Source organism: Catharus ustulatus, chromosome 1 (genome assembly GCF_009819885.2).
Source record: "Catharus ustulatus isolate bCatUst1 chromosome 1, bCatUst1.pri.v2, whole genome shotgun sequence".
NCBI classification, from domain to species: Eukaryota; Metazoa; Chordata; class Aves; order Passeriformes; family Turdidae; genus Catharus; species Catharus ustulatus.
The window spans coordinates 119,006,249-119,023,208 of NC_046221.1; the positions used below are offsets into that span (position 1 = coordinate 119,006,249).

Here is a 16,960-nt window from a genome sequence, read left to right on the forward strand (position 1 = left end):
TATACATACCTTAAATAATTTATTTTTTTTTTTTAGTCCAAGAGAATGTGTCTCATTAAATTTCTTTGCTTTTATTTAAAGATATTTTTATTGATCTCTTACTATCTGAAACTCTTGCTAGAAATAGCACCACCAACTATTGGTTGGTAGCCTACAAATTAGTAAATTACGGTTCTGACTTGCTCTCAATACTTTATATTATATTGAACTAAAATTAGTTAAAATGATACTCATTTGTATGAGTAATAAAGGTTGATTCTGCAAGGGTTTTGTGCAGATATTATGAGCTGGGAGAATTTCTCCATATTACCTATGTATTAAAATATGGCCTGCTTAAAACAAAAGGAAAAAAAACTTTGAATCTTTGTCATGCATCTTTGAAGGTAAATGTGCAAAACCTCTGGAGCCCGCTTAAAATGTATTGCAGGCGCTACAGATGTTGACGGTTTTTTCTGACTATTCTCCATAACTAATTGAAAGGAAAAATAAAACCCAAACAATATCATCAGCATAGACTACCATCATGGTTTCTTTCCAATTACTATAAAGTCCAAAAGTCTTGTATCTTAAAAAAGGAATCCTCTGTAAATTGATGGGAAAGCCATCTGGCTTAATCTGACTGTACACACCACTGCACCACGATGCTGTTGAAAGCTGTGTAGAATTCCGTAGGTGCTGTTACAACGCTGGTGTAAAGACTTCTTCCATTTTTGCAGGAGTTTTCTTTGCTTGAGGGGTTCACACATTTCTCCCAAAGCAGGTTTGGTCTACATCTGTTTTTGACTATGTTGATTAAATTGATCCCAAACAAAATCTGGATCCTATGTAAATTTCTGAGCTATACTGATGAGAAGTTTACTGATATATTGTAATAAAAGCGTGTTGTATGTGAAGATGAAACATATATGTAAATCAAACGAGTTGAAATCAGAATTAGGCTTATGGATTTATAACATTTGACATTAACATAATGGTGCAGTTGAGTAGGTTGCCTAAATACAAGTGGGGATTTTATAAGTTTCATAGAGTTGTTAAATACAGTTAGAAAACTATCTTAAGATTTTTATTGTCCAAAAGTACTCAAGTTTCCTATTTCATATGGAAAAAATTGTAAATTGCATGCTATTTAATTTCAACCACACTGGGAAAAAATGCTATTGGTATTTCTGTCATTTTCAGTGTTTTAAGAGATTTGTCTTGTTCCTCTTAGTCAGTTGCTTTGGAAGCCATTACATGTCTAATTCAAAAATATGTGTTCATGAATTAACTTCGACAGAGAGAAGGTTCCCAGCAGCCGAATACATAATCACATTTAAAAAGTGGAACATCTGTGAGTGTTTAGAGTGGAGAACTCTGTAAAACTGTGGAACTACAAAGTTCATTTACTGTAGCTGAATAATCCTGGAGAAGTAGAGCCATACATGGAGTAGATAATGTGAAAACAAAGGTAGTCCTGAACTCAGGCATGTACTCGCTACAAATAGATACATCAAAAAAGCTCATAAAAATTGGAAAGAGTTTGGCTTGAAGCCTTCTAGTTATTTAGGGATTTTTTGGTGTTTTCATAGGTATTTTCTTGTCCTGAGTAGCTGCCTATCATGTAGAGCCTGAATGGCTGTTAAATGCATCTTTGTGTATTTTTTCTATGGACCACAGTCCCACACCAATAGTAGTCCATAGGCTGAGAATCATTAACAAGATTCATTGTTTGATATTAAAATGAACATTTGGATTAGAATCAACCACCAGCTGGGATGATTCAAAGAATATACTGGCAGATCATGATAAATAATGTATCATAGTTGGAATCTATTTAGGAGTTGTTAATTTTTATATTTCAGAATAGCATATGAAATGTTTCAGTTCAAGGACCCATGATGTCCCATAAGACATGTCACATGTGTCATGGCCTCCAGGGTGTGTTCTCAGTTTTGGAAGATACAACATTTTTTAAAGTTCCAATTCCTTGATTTTCATACTTTCAGTGTTGGATTAATGACCTTCTAATTATTTAATATGAACTTTGATGAGTACATGCAGCTTTTAGTGAAGCACAATTCAAAATTAGCGTACATGACTTAAGAATGGAAATTATGCACCTATAACAATATTTTTGTGTGACATTATTGATACTAAGATTAATGAAAGAAGAACAGGATAATGCTTTTACCATTTTTTACTATTTTTTTGTTTCTATTGATATCTTTTGCTAAGATAGGCACTGTTATATTACTTTTCAAAGCATAAACATGCAACTAAACAATACTTAGTTGCAGCACACTACTATTCTGGCTGAAAGAGTAATAAACATTTTTGTCTTGATTGTGGAGCATAAGAAAGTTTAAAGATTTCCAGAAATCTGATCTTTTAGATGAACTTAGAAATGTTCCATTCCACAAGTGTTAGATTTTAACGTTTGAAACCATATTCTTTTTTCCCAACTTGATCTTAAATACATCACTGAAGAAACAGTAGTATCATTTTATCCTGGAAGTGCATTGAAGAAAGAACCTATGTCCTCTGTGTGATCTATATTTGGTCTTCTATTACCTGGTGGATGTTTTTTATTTTGTAGGTTAACTATGTTTCCAAAATTTTTTTGTTAAATTAATCTCTTTATCCTACCTCCTTATTATACTTATCATATTGCTTGCATCCAATTATTTTAGTCATTCTTGTGAAGGAAATTCTTTACATGTCTCTCAGTGTTAGCTAATATAAGTGGCATGTAGGCTCGAAAGATGATGAAATCAATTTTTAAAGAAGGATCACTTAGTTTTCTACTAGTGCTTTATACAGCAGTCTTGAGGTTGCATGTTCTGGTACTTCTGTGACTAAAGTCCATGAGCCTCTGAAAACAGGTAGAGCAAGAATCAATGAAGGAAGCCTGAATATATCTAAAGATAACTGGTATGATGCTGTACATCTGCGAAACCACTTATGGTCTAGTTTAAACACATGCTGTCCCCTGGGATCAAGAGTACAGTAATTTCACAAATACGAGCCACACAGATTATAAGCCGCATTTCTGGGATGTTGGCAATGTTTAGGTCCTCATCCATACATAAGCCGCAACGGACTATTAGCCACGCTTTCGTTCGTAGCGAGGATCCGTGTGCAACTTTCACAAATTTGCCAATTAGTAACAGAATTGTGGCACAGTGGGATTTACTGTCTCGGGGCGGGGCCAGGCAGGCTCGACCCGCTCATGGTTGCTGACGGGGCCGGGTGGCCCAGCTCGGCGCTACGGCTCAGCGAGGCCACTCGGGGCCGGCAGGGTGGTGCTGCCGCTGCCGCCGCCAGGCTCACTCGCCCCCTCCTGCCACCTGCACCGCCGCCGCCGTGTTTGCTCGCCCTGGCCGGCACTGCTGGCCCCCGCACCGCCGGGTTCCCTCACACTGGTGGCTCCGGTTCTTTTGGGCTCCTGTACGCAGCTAACCCCGGTTCTGTTGGGCTCCCCTGCACTGCTAGCCACGGTTCTGCTGGGCTTCCCCGTGCTGCTGACTCGGGCTCTGCTGGCCCCCCCGCCTTGCACTGCTGGCCCGGGCTCTGCCATCTGTCCCCCACACCGCTGGCCCTGCCTCTGCCAGGCTTTCCCACCTCTGCTGGGGCTGACCGGGCTCCAGCTTGGCTTGGGGCTGCCACGGGCTCTGACTTCCGGGTTGGCAACTTTTAGAATATTGTTAATATATTAGCTGCCCCAGAGTACTAGTCGCACTTCCGGGTTTCCACCAAAATTTTGGTCAAAATGGTGTGGCTTGTATTCGTGAAATTACTGTAATTTTCCTTCTAAATGGCCAGTCTGATGGGACTTATGAAAAAGCAAACCCTGAATCTCTGTGTATGTTACGCTGAAATGATCTTTTGTGTAGTGCCTTGGTAGTAGCTGGAGCATTCACTAAGCAAGCACTGCTTCAATTCCACTGCTGTGTCATCTTGCAGGTACATAAACCTCTATTTGCACTTTTCAGAATAATTCCTTAGTGGTGGGCCCTGGAGGATGTCTTTGCTGTAAGTTCTATGTTACTGCATCCTCCTGCACTTTTTCAAAACAGTAGCAGGATACATGCAGAAGAGAGCTCAGAATAGAAGGGCATGTCTGCCTGTGTTCTTGGGAAGTGCATCATTCTGCCCTGCAGTTCCTGTCCCCTTGTTTGAGATAGCCCACTCTTTTAGTGTGCAGCCATTTGGGTTTGTGTCTAAATATTCAGCATGGGTTTTTGAGACAGAAAAAAATCGAAATGCGCAATTGTGATAGTGTCAAACTATAGTCTGAAGTATACTTTTAGTTGTAGAGCCTGAGTAGGAACTTCTGTCATAAAAGAGTGTTCTAGTTTACTCAGTATGGTGGAAAGAGAAATTTTCTGAAGGAGCAAAGCTTTGATATCTCTTGATATTATATTTCTTGATTAATTACAATTGTTGGCAAATACTGTGATAAATATTAGATCACAGGAATTAAAAACTCACTATTCACTGATGTGTTCCTAAGAATTCTGTATTAACTGTTTGGATGTTACTTAATAAAGCAGTTGATTTTTGAAATAAATGCAAATTCAAGACAGTTGTGTGCATGAAGCCTTGAAGATTTTGACCTCTGTGTGATTGTGTTAAAATGTGTATTGTGTTATCTGCTGATGGACTTGATATTTGTGCCTTGTGTAACTGTAGAGGTGCTAGAAAGTTGTCTTCTATCTTTTCTCTTTTTTTCTATTTTCCCAATGTTTACAGTTCAAGGTATTTACCAAGAAATTGAATTTTTCTTTAAAAACTGAAGAGTGAAATTTGATCCAATTCAATAGAACATAGATCTTGGGATCTAAATAAGTATTCTCTTTTAAACCCTTACTACTTCATTGATGAGTAAATTTCACTGATAATTTGAGAGGGGATTTACATTCTTATTCAGGAAAGAATAGTACTGAAGTCAGAGGGACTTCATGCTTCATTGCTTTCCTGAATATATTGAGAGAGACTAGCATATACTCAAATGTTTTCTTGAACTGGGAATTTAAAAGGGTTTATAAAATTAAAAGGCAATATCATTGTAGACATTATTAAAAATTCAGATTAGTGTCATTACTATGTAGATATTTTCTTCAGCAATATCACACATCACCATAAAATTTACTTTTTCAAATAGCCCCCTTACAGTCATTACAGTAATTGCATAGAAATATAGTCACTGATACTCCAGAAACTGACTCTCTTAATGTCATTATTTCACATAGCTACTGGCTCAGACATGCACAACTGGGTGTTTTGCCTATCTCACTTCATTCATGAACATCCTAACTTTATATAGTGCTATTTGTGGTAGGAGTAAGTTAATTCTTGGTCCCACTGGTAGTAAGATTATACTTTGCATAAGAAAGTTTATTGACAATATTTATTATTTCTGTCTGTGTAGTTCTTTCCACATGAACTCATTATGAATCTCTGAATCATATACATATATATATGTGTGTGTGTGATTTTTAAAACAGCAGCAGGAATTTAAAATGTATAGCAATTATGTTGATGTGGAGATGTTAAGATTTTTCCATGCCATGGCTTCTTTCTTTTACAGGGAGGACTTTGTTAGATGCTGTGCATCAACAAATAAATAGCTTGTATTACTCACTAGGTGAAATTTTAAAATAAAGCTAAATAAAGTAGCAACAACAGTACTAAATAGCTTTTAATTATTTAATCCGTACAATTTCTATATCAACATATTAAGTGTTGCTATTATTCATTTTTCATTAGAAAAAATTAAAACTTGACATAGGTCAATGCATATGCCTAAAATCTAAGGCTTCATAGAATATCTCAAAAATATTAACAAAAAAAAAAAAAAGCGTCTTGAATAGTCTAATATAGCCTCTGGAAATCAAACAGATCATTACCTTTCAATGATACAAACAATAAGCAAATCTTTTTAATGGTTTCTGGTCATGCATTTTCTGCAATTTAGAATGCATTGCTTTAGAAATTGCCAAATCTCTTCTGAAGGGAGTTTCTCCATGTCATGCAATGAGAATATATAACCTAGTTAGAAATTGGAAATGTTAGGTCTACTACTGAGTTTTTGTCATACAAATATTCCCTGGATTTAGCAATTTTAGGGAATTTTTCTTACCCTCGCCAAACTCTTCATATATGATAAAAATAATCTTAGGAAGTTGCTTAATTGTTGTTTTGAAATTTTTGAAAGCATGTTTTATATTTAATCAAAATTAGTATTCCCTCACAAGTACAGTAATTTCACAATTATAAGCTGCACCATTTTGACTAAAATTTTAGTCTGAACCCGGAAGTGCGGCTTATACTCCAGAGTGGCCAATATATGAACGAAGTTCAGAAATTTGCCAACCCGGAAGTGCGAGCCCGTAGCAGCCACACGCTGAGCGGCGGACCGGCTGGTCCCGGCGACGCAGTGCCAAGCTGAGTCCGCCCGGCCCCGAGCCGAACCAGTAAGCCCCGCAATCCCACAATTCTGTTACTAATTGCCAACTTTGTGAAAGTTGCACGCGGATCCTTGCTGTGAAAAAAAGTGCGGCTAACAATACAGTGCGGTTTATATATGGACAAAGAACAAAACGTTGCCGACACCCGGAAGTGCGGCTTATAATCAGGTGTGGCTTATAATCGTGAAATTACTGTAAGTTTCTTGTTCACTTTGTATAAGTTGGGTTCACTTGCATGTTTTCACATACTAGGTAAAATCATAGAATCATAGAATATGCTGAGTTGGAAGGAACCCATCAAATCCAACTCCTGTGCAAGGCACCCCAAGAATCACATCATGTGCCTCAAGGGCGTTGTCCAAACACTTCTTGAACTCTGTCAGGCTTTGTGCTTTGACCACTTCCTTGGAGAATCTGTTCCAGTGTTTAACCACTGTCTGGGTGTAAAACCTTTTCTTGAAACCCAAACTAAACTCAGTTTCATGCTGTTTCTTTCAGTCCTGTCACTGGTCCTGGTAATAAAGAGATTAGTACCTGCCCCTCCTCTTCCTGTCCTGAGGGTGTTGAAGACCTCAGTGAGGTCTCCCCTCATTCTGCTCACTTCCAGGCTGAACAGAACAAGTGACCTCAAAAAGTTTCATTTCCAGGCCCTTCACCATCCTCATGGCTCTCATTTGGACACTCTCTAATAGCTTGATGTATTTTTTATATTGTGGTGCCGTACACTGCCCCAGAACTCGAGGTGAGGCTACTCCAGAGCAGAGCAGGACAATCTCTCTCTTGCCCAGCTGCAAATACTGTGCCCAGGAGACACAATTGGCCCTCCTGGATGCCAGGGCACTGCTGACTCATATACCACTTGCCATCAACCAGGATAGCAAAATGTTTTAAATATTTTTATTTTATGTAAATTTAGCAGTAATGAACTGAAAATCTCTTTACTTTTATAGCAATGTTTCAGTAATATTGAGTTTTCTTAACCACATGCAGTGAGAATGTGGCCCTAATTTAAATTCAGAACTGATACGGACTATTATTTGTGGCTAGAATTATCTTTAGTAATTTGATTGTTCATTTCTTATGTAAAGTAAAGACAAAGAATGTAAAATAACAGTAAAGCTTTCAACTGAAAGCTAGAAAAAGACAATAAAGTAATTAAAATTCTCATTTTCTTCGCTGAACCTTATTTCCCAGAATGGCTTTGTTAATGACTAGAAAGTAAGCAAAATGGGGTCGATAACTCATCTACTCTTTGTTGTAATCATTACCGAGCAGTTTTCTCTTTCAACCTTTTATCTCTCCTTAGTCTGTATTCTGCATGTCAAAATCCAGTCACTTTCTGGATTGTATGCTTCATACACTCCAAAATACAATTCAATGATATAAGTATTGCTGATTTCAACTGAAATGTGTTCCAGCTTAAAGTTTTCATCCTATGAGATAAAGAGGTTTGAGGGAGAGAGAGGTTATAGAAAAAGGTCACAGTAGGCTACTTATGGCCTCTTACGGGCTTTACAAAGCGATATATTGTCAAGTGAAATCATGTAGACTCTTGGAAGAATGATTTAGGGCACTTACTGTCTCAACTTCTTTCACAGATAATACCCTCTTATCTTAAAAGATGACTTTATAAATTCAAGTTAGTAATGCTGTAACTTCTTCACTTATTTATTCTCTGTTCCTGAGTAAAAAGAAATACTTCCATTTAACAGCAGCGAGTAGCTGTATTTTCCTGCTCTTTGTCTATGTACATCTGTCAAAACAATACAAAGTACACACCTGTAAGTTTCTTTTTTGGGTCTGGCTACTCTGAACTGTGTGACTGCTATGTAAGAGAGAAAAAGAATGAATTTTCTGTGGAGGCTGGAGATATAGGATGGTTTCTCTGGTTGAATTCAGGACTTCAGAGTCTTGGTCTATTTTTCTGCACATTACAGTTCATCTTTCTATGAAATAATTGCTGCTTACAAATTTTGAGATAGAAAATGCATCAGAACTGAGAACTGCTCATCAAAGAGACTCATGTTTCAACCTAGATGATTCTATGATTCTTGTTACAGATGTTGTTTTTGGAAGATGTTTGTTGTTTATTAAGTCTGTTTTGATGTTTCTGTGTTTATTTGCACACATGCAGATAAATGCATACTAAACAGCAAAATGTGCATTGGCAGCCACTCTGCTATTTTAAACAGTAAAGACCCCAAAATTTCATTTACTGAATCAAATATTCTGTCTCATAATTTTAATCCTCTGTGGTAACCAGCATGGAGTCAGAAGTATTGTGTTTCAAGGCAAAGTTGACATTCTTTCCTGAGGAATTGCTTTAAGTTAACAGCATAATGATGCAGTCATTCCTTGTGAGAGCATCCCAATGTATAGCTATGCATGTAAAGAAATCTGTTGAGTAGGTTATTGACAGGCATAATTAAATACTAGCAATGCTTCATAAATTTTTTACATGGCTTTCTCACAAGCAACAGCATGACAGAAGGGTTACCTGTGTGTTATCCAGCTACACAGGAGAAAGGGAGCAGATTTGTGCTAGTTTAAAATGTTTGCCTAATGTCTCACTGTGTAGCAACTCTCTGAACGTGGCTGCCTGTGAGCTGGCCCTCTTCACAGTATGAACACAGTCACTCAAAGAGAGGCACAGTGCAATCTTCTGTCACTGTAAGCCCAAATTAAATCAGCCCTTGAAGAGTTTTGAGTTTACAGAGCTAGAACAGGAAATGGTTGTTGTCTGGAACAGATCTGATTCTTGGCTATCATAAGCCAATTCAAACATTCCTCCTCAGCTACTTAATATAGCATTTTGCTTAGTTGATTTTGTGCCTCCTTACTGCTACTTTTGGAAAGTGACTGGAGTCCCTCACTCTGCTGTGTACTTGAGGTGTTTACAGCTGTACCCCACAAAAGCTAAAGGATGAACAAAAGCCAAAGGGGTAACTATGGGAGATTACAGGAAAGCAGAAATTATTCACAGCTGGATAGGTGCTTTGCACATTCTGTGTCCAAAATGCAAGCTGCCCTTTGGCAAAACCTAAGCTTGTGCTTATCTAAGATTTAAGGCTTAAGATAGGTTCTTTTGCTCTGTGTCTGTGATGAAGATTAGGTCTCTCATCCATGCTGAAGCGCTTCAGCTAAATTTAACTCTGAGTGTTGGAAGGACTTGCTCATAGGATTATGGCACAGCTGTGGAAACTGCTGCTGTTGTTTTGGTTGAGGATTTATAAGGCAGGAGAAAATTTTAATGTGTAGAGAAAAAAAAAAGTATTTGAAAAAAAAAAAAAGTGTGCTAGGGGAGAGGATTCCAGACCTGAAAGGAGTTACATGGCTGAATAGTTTCAAGGAAGAAATTCTGCAACAGCACAGGTCAAAGCCAGTACTAATATAGGAAGCTGTTACCTAGAAACACAATAGACAAGCACATAGCAAGCTTTACATCTTTCTTTCTGCTCAAACAAATATAATTGCAATAAACTACCATTCTGGTATGGAAAGATGTGTGGTGTTGCTTACATTTACTAATGCATTTTGGTCATGAATTCATTTCAAGGTGTCTGCCTATATTTCTTTTCCAGGTACAGGTCCTTCGCAACGCAGGGGAAGAAGTGACCCTAACTGTGTCGTTTCTGAAAAGAGCACCTGCTTTTCTCAAACTGCCACTGAATGAAGACTGTGCATGTAAGCCTTTATTACTTGGCCAAAAGAACCCTCAATTCAGTACCCATGAACACTTGCAGCTTCTGAAACTACTGTGCATTGAGGGTGATTGACAGCTGCTTTTACAAGCAGCATTACTGTCTGAATATTAGCTGCTCTTATTGCCAGGGCTTACGTTAACATTGACCTCAAGAGAAAAATTGCTATCTATGGTTGAAAAACAGATAACCAGGCATTTGGCTGGTATGAATCAGTAAAGTTGTAGGTAAAACTGTAGAATCACATTAGTTTGCAATAGCTCATATCCTAGTGCAGAGTACAGTAATTTCACGATTACAAGCCGCACCATTTTGACTACAGTTTTGGTCTGTACCCGGAAGTGCGGCCTGTACTCCAGAGTGGCCAATATATGAACAATATTCTAAAAGTTGCCAACACGGAAGTGAGAGCCTGCGGCAGCCCCAAGCCAAGTTGAAGCACAGCCAGCCCCAGGAGAGGTGGGAAAGCCTGGCAGAGGCGGGGCCAGCGGTGCGGGGGGCAGGCGGCAGAGCCCGAGCCAGCAGCGTGGGGGAGCCCGGCAGCACGGAGAAGCCCAGCAGAACCGTGGCTAGCAACATGGGGGAGCCCAGCAGAACTGTGGCTAGCAGCATGGGGGAGCCCAGCAGAACTGGGGCTAGCAGCGCAGAGGAGCCCAGCAGAACCGTGGCTAGCAGTGCGGGGAAGCCTGGCAGCACAGGGGAGCACGGCAGAAGCGGGAAGCCCAATGGCGTGGGGAAACCCAGCAGAACCGGGGCTAGCAGCGCAGGAGAGCCCAGCAGAACCGGGGCTAGTAGCGTAGGGGAGCCCAGCAGAACCGGGGCTAGCAGTGCGGGGGAGCCTGGCAGCGCAGGGGCCTGCAGTGCTGGCCAGGGCGAGCAAACGTGGCGGCGGCAGTGCAGACGGGAGGGGGGGACGAGCGAGCCTGGCGGCGGCAGCGGCAGCACTGCTTGGCCGGCCCCGAGTGGCCCTGCCAAGCCGTAGCGCCGAGCTGGGCCACCCGGCCCAATCGGCAACCATGAGCAGGCCGAACCTGCCTGGCCCCGCCCCGAGCCAGTAAACCCCGCTATGCCGCGATCCTGTTATTAATTGGCAAATTTGTGAAAGTTGCACACGGATCCTCGCTACGAGCAAAAGTGTGGCTAATAGTCCGTTGTGGCTTATGTATGGACAAAGACCTAAACATTGCCGACACCCTGGAAATGCGGCTTATAATCCGTGCGGCTTGTAATCGTGAAATCACTGTATTTAAAAATCACCTTTTTGGGCAGCATCAGCTAGTATTTTAGTCCCAGGGAGTTTTGTCTTGTAAATGTGAAAATGAGATTGTGTATACTTAGAGGACTTAACTTTGCTGTTTAAAATTCAGAGGCTTTGGTGGAGATGTCTGTCTATATAAGAATAAATTACTCTGGAATGATAAGTATTTTGTGTTAGTACAAACTGAGTTTTAGTGAACTAGCCCCATGAGAGTTGTATGGAGACAGCTGTCTTCCTTTAATTCTATTAAATTTTAGGTGTGGATGCATAATTATAGACAATTTCAGACAATCTAAGCATATTTATATATCAGCCTGTACCTTTTGCCACCTCTGCTTTCCTCTGCTTGCTCCCTAAGAGAGTGAACTAAATTACTCAAGTTTTAAGCAACAATACAATAAATATTTGATTTCAATACTTCTAGCCCTTGATGTTAAGTTGCCAGGAATTAAATAATCTAAATCATTAAATAGAATTTTATGCAAACATTTGATGGAATATTGTCTTTTTCTTTTGCCTATGTGTTAAATTTAAATGAAACAAGAAAAAATTCGGAACACTGTATTCTTAAATAAAAATATGTCCCAGTACCTTTGTTCCTTTTATGAAAGGCTGTGGTGCCACAGAATAACCTGAGTGATGCACAGGAATGTGCATTTGCGTGGATCCTATCACATCAGTTTTGAGGAATAGCACTGTAATTTCCTAAACTATTGCAAGAAAACATTCAAAACTGTAAGCTCCACTGATAGTAACAGAAGGGTTATCTGACAAGTTCCTCCAAGTAAAAACCAACAGAGAAGGTACACACTTCCCTTTTATTGTCAAATTTCAAATAAATGTTGTGGGGTTTTTTTTCTTACCAAGCAGGCATTAACTTTTTTTTAATCAATGTACCGAGAAATGTGTTCTTGAGCCTCCATTTAACTTAAAAAGGCATTCCACTCAAGCCAGAAGACAGATACTGGCTGAATGGAGAGAGTAAATGAATGTTATACATGATAGAAGTTATTTGGTCTTGGGGAGAATGCATACATACATATACAAATTTGAATTATGTCATCATAGTTTAACAAAGAACTTTCTTATGAATTTATATTTGTATTAGGTGCCCCCAGTGACCAAAGCAGTGGCACATCCTCTCCCCTGTGTGACAGTGGTTTGCATCTCAACTACCACCCCAACAACACGGTAAGAGTTTGAATCTCCTTGATGGAATTACACAGAAGAATACAGTAATTTCAGGACTATAAGGCGCACCCTTTTGACTAAAATTTTGGTCTGAACCCAGAAGCGCGCCTTATAGTCCGGTGCGCCTTATATAATGTACAAAGTTGCGAAATTTGCCAACCCGGAAGTGTGAGCCATGAGCCGAACCACAAGGCGGGGCAGGACCGGGCAGCCCCCAGCAGCAGGAGCTGCGCGGGGTGGGTGGGACCAGGCAGTCATGGCAGCCCCCAACCAGCAGGACCCACGTGGGGTGGGAGGGAGCGGGTGGCTCCACGCCACCCTGAACCACAGGCAGCCCCACACCGCCCCGAGCCACAGCGACCCTGAGCCACCCTGAACCGCAGTAACCCCATGGTATGAGCCGTGGCTGCCCCAAGCCGCCCTGAACCATGGCAGCCACGAGCCGCGGACGCCCTGAGCCCTGCCTCACCAGCCGGGGGCGGGCGCGAGTGCCGGGGCCCGCGCACGGGGAGGACGCTTGGGGCTGCATTTAAAGGCTACACCAGTCTGTGAAAAATGTTTGCAAATTGAGCACCTGCCAGTAAACTCCACAATCGCGAGATTCCATTACTAATTCGTTACTTTGTTGTGCGCGACACGGATCTTCGCTGCAAAAAAAAAGTGCACCTTATAGTCCAGTGCGCCTTATACAATCTACAAAGTTGCGATATTTGCCAACTCACAGAGGTGCGCCTTATAATCCAGTGCGCTTTATAATCCAGTGTGCCTTATGGTCGTGAAATTACTGTAATTGTTGTATAATAGCTAAGTGGAAATACTAATAAAGGACATTAACATAACATCTCCAGCTAACTCTGAAGACAGTTCTGTAGAGGGGAAAAAAGAGTACCCAGAAATTATAGCTGGGAATTAAACTGTTACAAATTATTACAGCTGAGATTGTGCTTTGATACATGTGATTACTGTTTACTTCGGTAGTAGGGATTTTGCAGGTTTTACCTTCTACATTTTTTCTCTGCATAGGAATTAAAAATCTTAAAATTAAAATATATCTATTTATAAAAAAGGAAGACAATTTTTTGAGATTGCTTGCATTATCTAAAACTTTTGGGACAAGATAATTAAGTGCATGTTTTTCCTATTTTTAAGGTGAGAGTATTTTACTTCTGCTAATGTGTACTTAAAATCTTACCTGAAGTGGATAACATTATGGAGCAGAACATCTCTGGGATAAAATGCTACATCTTTTAGTAAAAGATGCCTTTGAAGTGTAACAAGGGACTTTAAAAATTTTTCTTACCCAGTAAATGCAAAAATTCTTTTATTTTATATAGTTCTAAAGGTTTTTTTGCTGAGTATTTGGCTTTGTGATAGATGAAAATAGAAAAAGCACAGAATAAATACACCATTATAGATCATGGGTTTTTTTAAAAAAAATATTTAAAATCCAAAATGTAAGCCATACTGAGAAGTGATTTATAATTTCCATCTTGTTTTATTGTACACTCAAATTTTTCTATTAAAGATTTTAAATAGCAGCCCATAGATCTGAATATCAATATCATATAGTTAAACACAATTATAATCTGTAAAACCTTAAGAATTATACACATTTTAGGAAGTGGAGTTTATAACTAGATAACACCAATAAAATTGATATCAAATAACAATAAAATGTATGTAACTTGTGCAGCAACAGCAAAAGCAGACATGTCTCAGGACTTTATATTGGTATGTATGTTAAAAGGGCATGCCTGCAGATCCTAAGCTTTTCCTAAGCTTTTTATTCAACTAACCACTACAATTCTAATTTTTCTTTATGATTAAAAAAAAACATTAATTCTTTTTTCACAAGTGTCAAAACTGATCTGGATGAGCTGGAGTTTTCTTTTGAACTGATAATAATTTACTGAAACCAAGTGTCAATTTAAATAATATAATCTGGTATCATGAGTCTAAACTTCACCCTAAATTAAATTTCCTAGTAAAGACCGACATGTGGTTCTTAGATGTCCCCTTGTCATGGGAACAGAGTTCTTTGTAAAACCAAAGGAGCCCTTTGTATGAATTCCTAAGTTATGTACAACTCTTATGCCACAGCTCTTCCTTTTTCTCAGAATATTTTCTAGAAGGAATTAGGACAGCTGGATAAACGTGATAGTGAGCAGCTGGCTCATGGTTGGACACAAACAGTTATAGTGAACAGAGTGAATTTAGGCTGGTGACTGGTCACTTGTGGGGTTCTGCAGGGCTATATCTTGGTCCCAGTGCTCATTGGATTCAGGACTCAAAGGGATGGTAAATTAGTTTGCAGATGATACAAAAATTTGGAGGAACTCTTGACTCCCTCAAAGGTGGAGAGGCTTTACAGAGAGACCTCAACAAATTTGAGGGCTAAGCAGCCACCAACCATAAGAGTTTTAATAAGTGCAAGAGCTTGATTCAGCACCGAGAGGGAGGGGCAGACTCTGCATGTAGAGACTGACAGGGGAATAATAAGCTGGTAAGCAGTGTCACAGAAAGGGACCTGGGGGTCCTGGTCATTGGCAATTTCAACATGAGTCAGCAGTGCCCAGGCAGCCAGGTGGGCAAACCCTGTCCTGGGGGTCATCAGGCACAGCATCACAGCCAGGCAAGGGAGGGATTGTCCTGCTCTGCTCTGAGCTGGGGCAGCCTCACCTCCAGTGCTGGGGGCAGTGTTTGACACCGTAATATAAAACAGATACAAAGCTGTTATAGAGCTCCTAAGGAGGTCAGCGGAGATGGTGAAGGGTCTGGAGGAGAAACTGTATGAGGAGAGGCTGAGGTCACTTGGTCTGTTCAGCCTTGAGGAGACTGAGGGAACAGCTCATTGCAGTCTCCAATTTCCTTGTGAGGGGAAGAGAGGCAGACACTTATCTCTTCTCTGTTGTGAGCAGTGACAGGACCCAAGGGAATGTTGTGTCTGCAAGGTTTAGGTTGGATATTAGAAAAAGCTTCTTTGCTTAGAGGATGGTTGAACACTGGAACAGGCTCCCAGGGAAGTGGTTACAGCATCAGCTTATCAGAGGGCAAGATGAGTTTGAAAAACACTCTAAGGAGCATTGTGAGATTGTTGGGGATGTCCTGTATGGTGCCAAGAGTTGGACTTGATCCTTGTGGGTCCCATCCAACTCAGACATTCCATGATTCTGTGACTTACGGCCATAGTCTTGTTTCTTAATTTATAGTCTAATTAATTCACGTGAAGGGGGCTTTTGACTTGGAACTTGGAGTTGACAAGACTGTTTTTGCTCTTTTTGTCAACAGTTCACAGAGTAGGGCTAACATTTTTGTTGTAGTCATATCTAGGCCTACAGTTTGTATCTGAACTTTTACTGCATTTCATCTTTTCCCCAAGTTTAATCACAGGTGAATAAAGGTTCTCCAAAGCAGAGAGAAAACATTAAAAATTCAAGATGTTCAAAACAGCATCCTAGCATAGTCTTCCTAGACAATAATTTATTTATTTTTATTTAATCTATGGCATTTTTTACCAGAGATTTAGTGCTTTAAATAAGTGAACTACCAATAAAAACCTATTGCTCAGCTAACTTGATATTTATTGTAATATTTTGTTTCATATACATAAAAGATATATGAACATATATGTAACAATATAGTTCAAGTTACGAATGCTTTATAATTGCATAGATCTTACACAAAATGCACACTCTATAAAAATAGAAAGTGTACTTAATTTTTATAATATTTATATTATAGAAGGTATCAGTAAGAAACAATATGAAATTTGAGATTTAAAAAATGTAAATCAGCAACTTTAATTTTACTGATATATGATAATTTCATATTGATGAAATTATGATGATCAATTTTTGCTGATACTGATAATTTCACTTGTTACCTAGGAGAAGAGGCCAATCCCCACCTGGCTACAACCTCATTTCAGGTGGTTTTGGAGAGCCATTAGGTCTCCCCTGAGTCTTCCTTTCTCCAACCTCAGATGCTGATAATTTAACTTTTTATAAGCGTTTCTCATGCAACTCTATATTCTTTAAGAACACTGGTCAAATTAGACTCTAGATATTTAAATACTCTTTCTGTGTACATATGATCATAAACATGATAAACATGACAATTTTCATATAAGCAATGTCTTCTGTAAGTAGGTAAAATTAAAATATTCATCACAAGCATGTCGTTTTGACAATTTTCATCACATTAAATTCCATTCCCAATTACCAGGTTTTGAGGTGATATAATTAGAGAAGACGTGCATGTAAATGTGTACAGAGCTAGAGGAAATAACTGAATTACGGTTGTATTGTGAATAATTTAGAGATCCTATTCAGAATCTTTCCTGTGCTCACTAAAACTAATGA

The 16,960-nt window shown here is 39.4% G+C and overlaps 1 protein-coding gene across 7 annotated transcripts in view; it reads left to right on the forward strand.

Annotated features, from left to right (window-relative positions):
- Positions 1-16,960, forward strand: part of SNTG1 (syntrophin gamma 1) — a 336,306-nt gene that overhangs the window by 211,926 nt on the left and 107,420 nt on the right. For all 7 annotated transcript variants that reach the window (XM_033057852.2, XM_033057895.2, XM_033057903.2 and 4 more), the window contains 2 exons: positions 10,031-10,133; positions 12,517-12,599. In XM_033057852.2, coding sequence (XP_032913743.1) covers positions 10,031-10,133; positions 12,517-12,599 — 186 coding nt within the window. The remainder of the gene's footprint in view (positions 1-10,030; positions 10,134-12,516; positions 12,600-16,960) is intronic.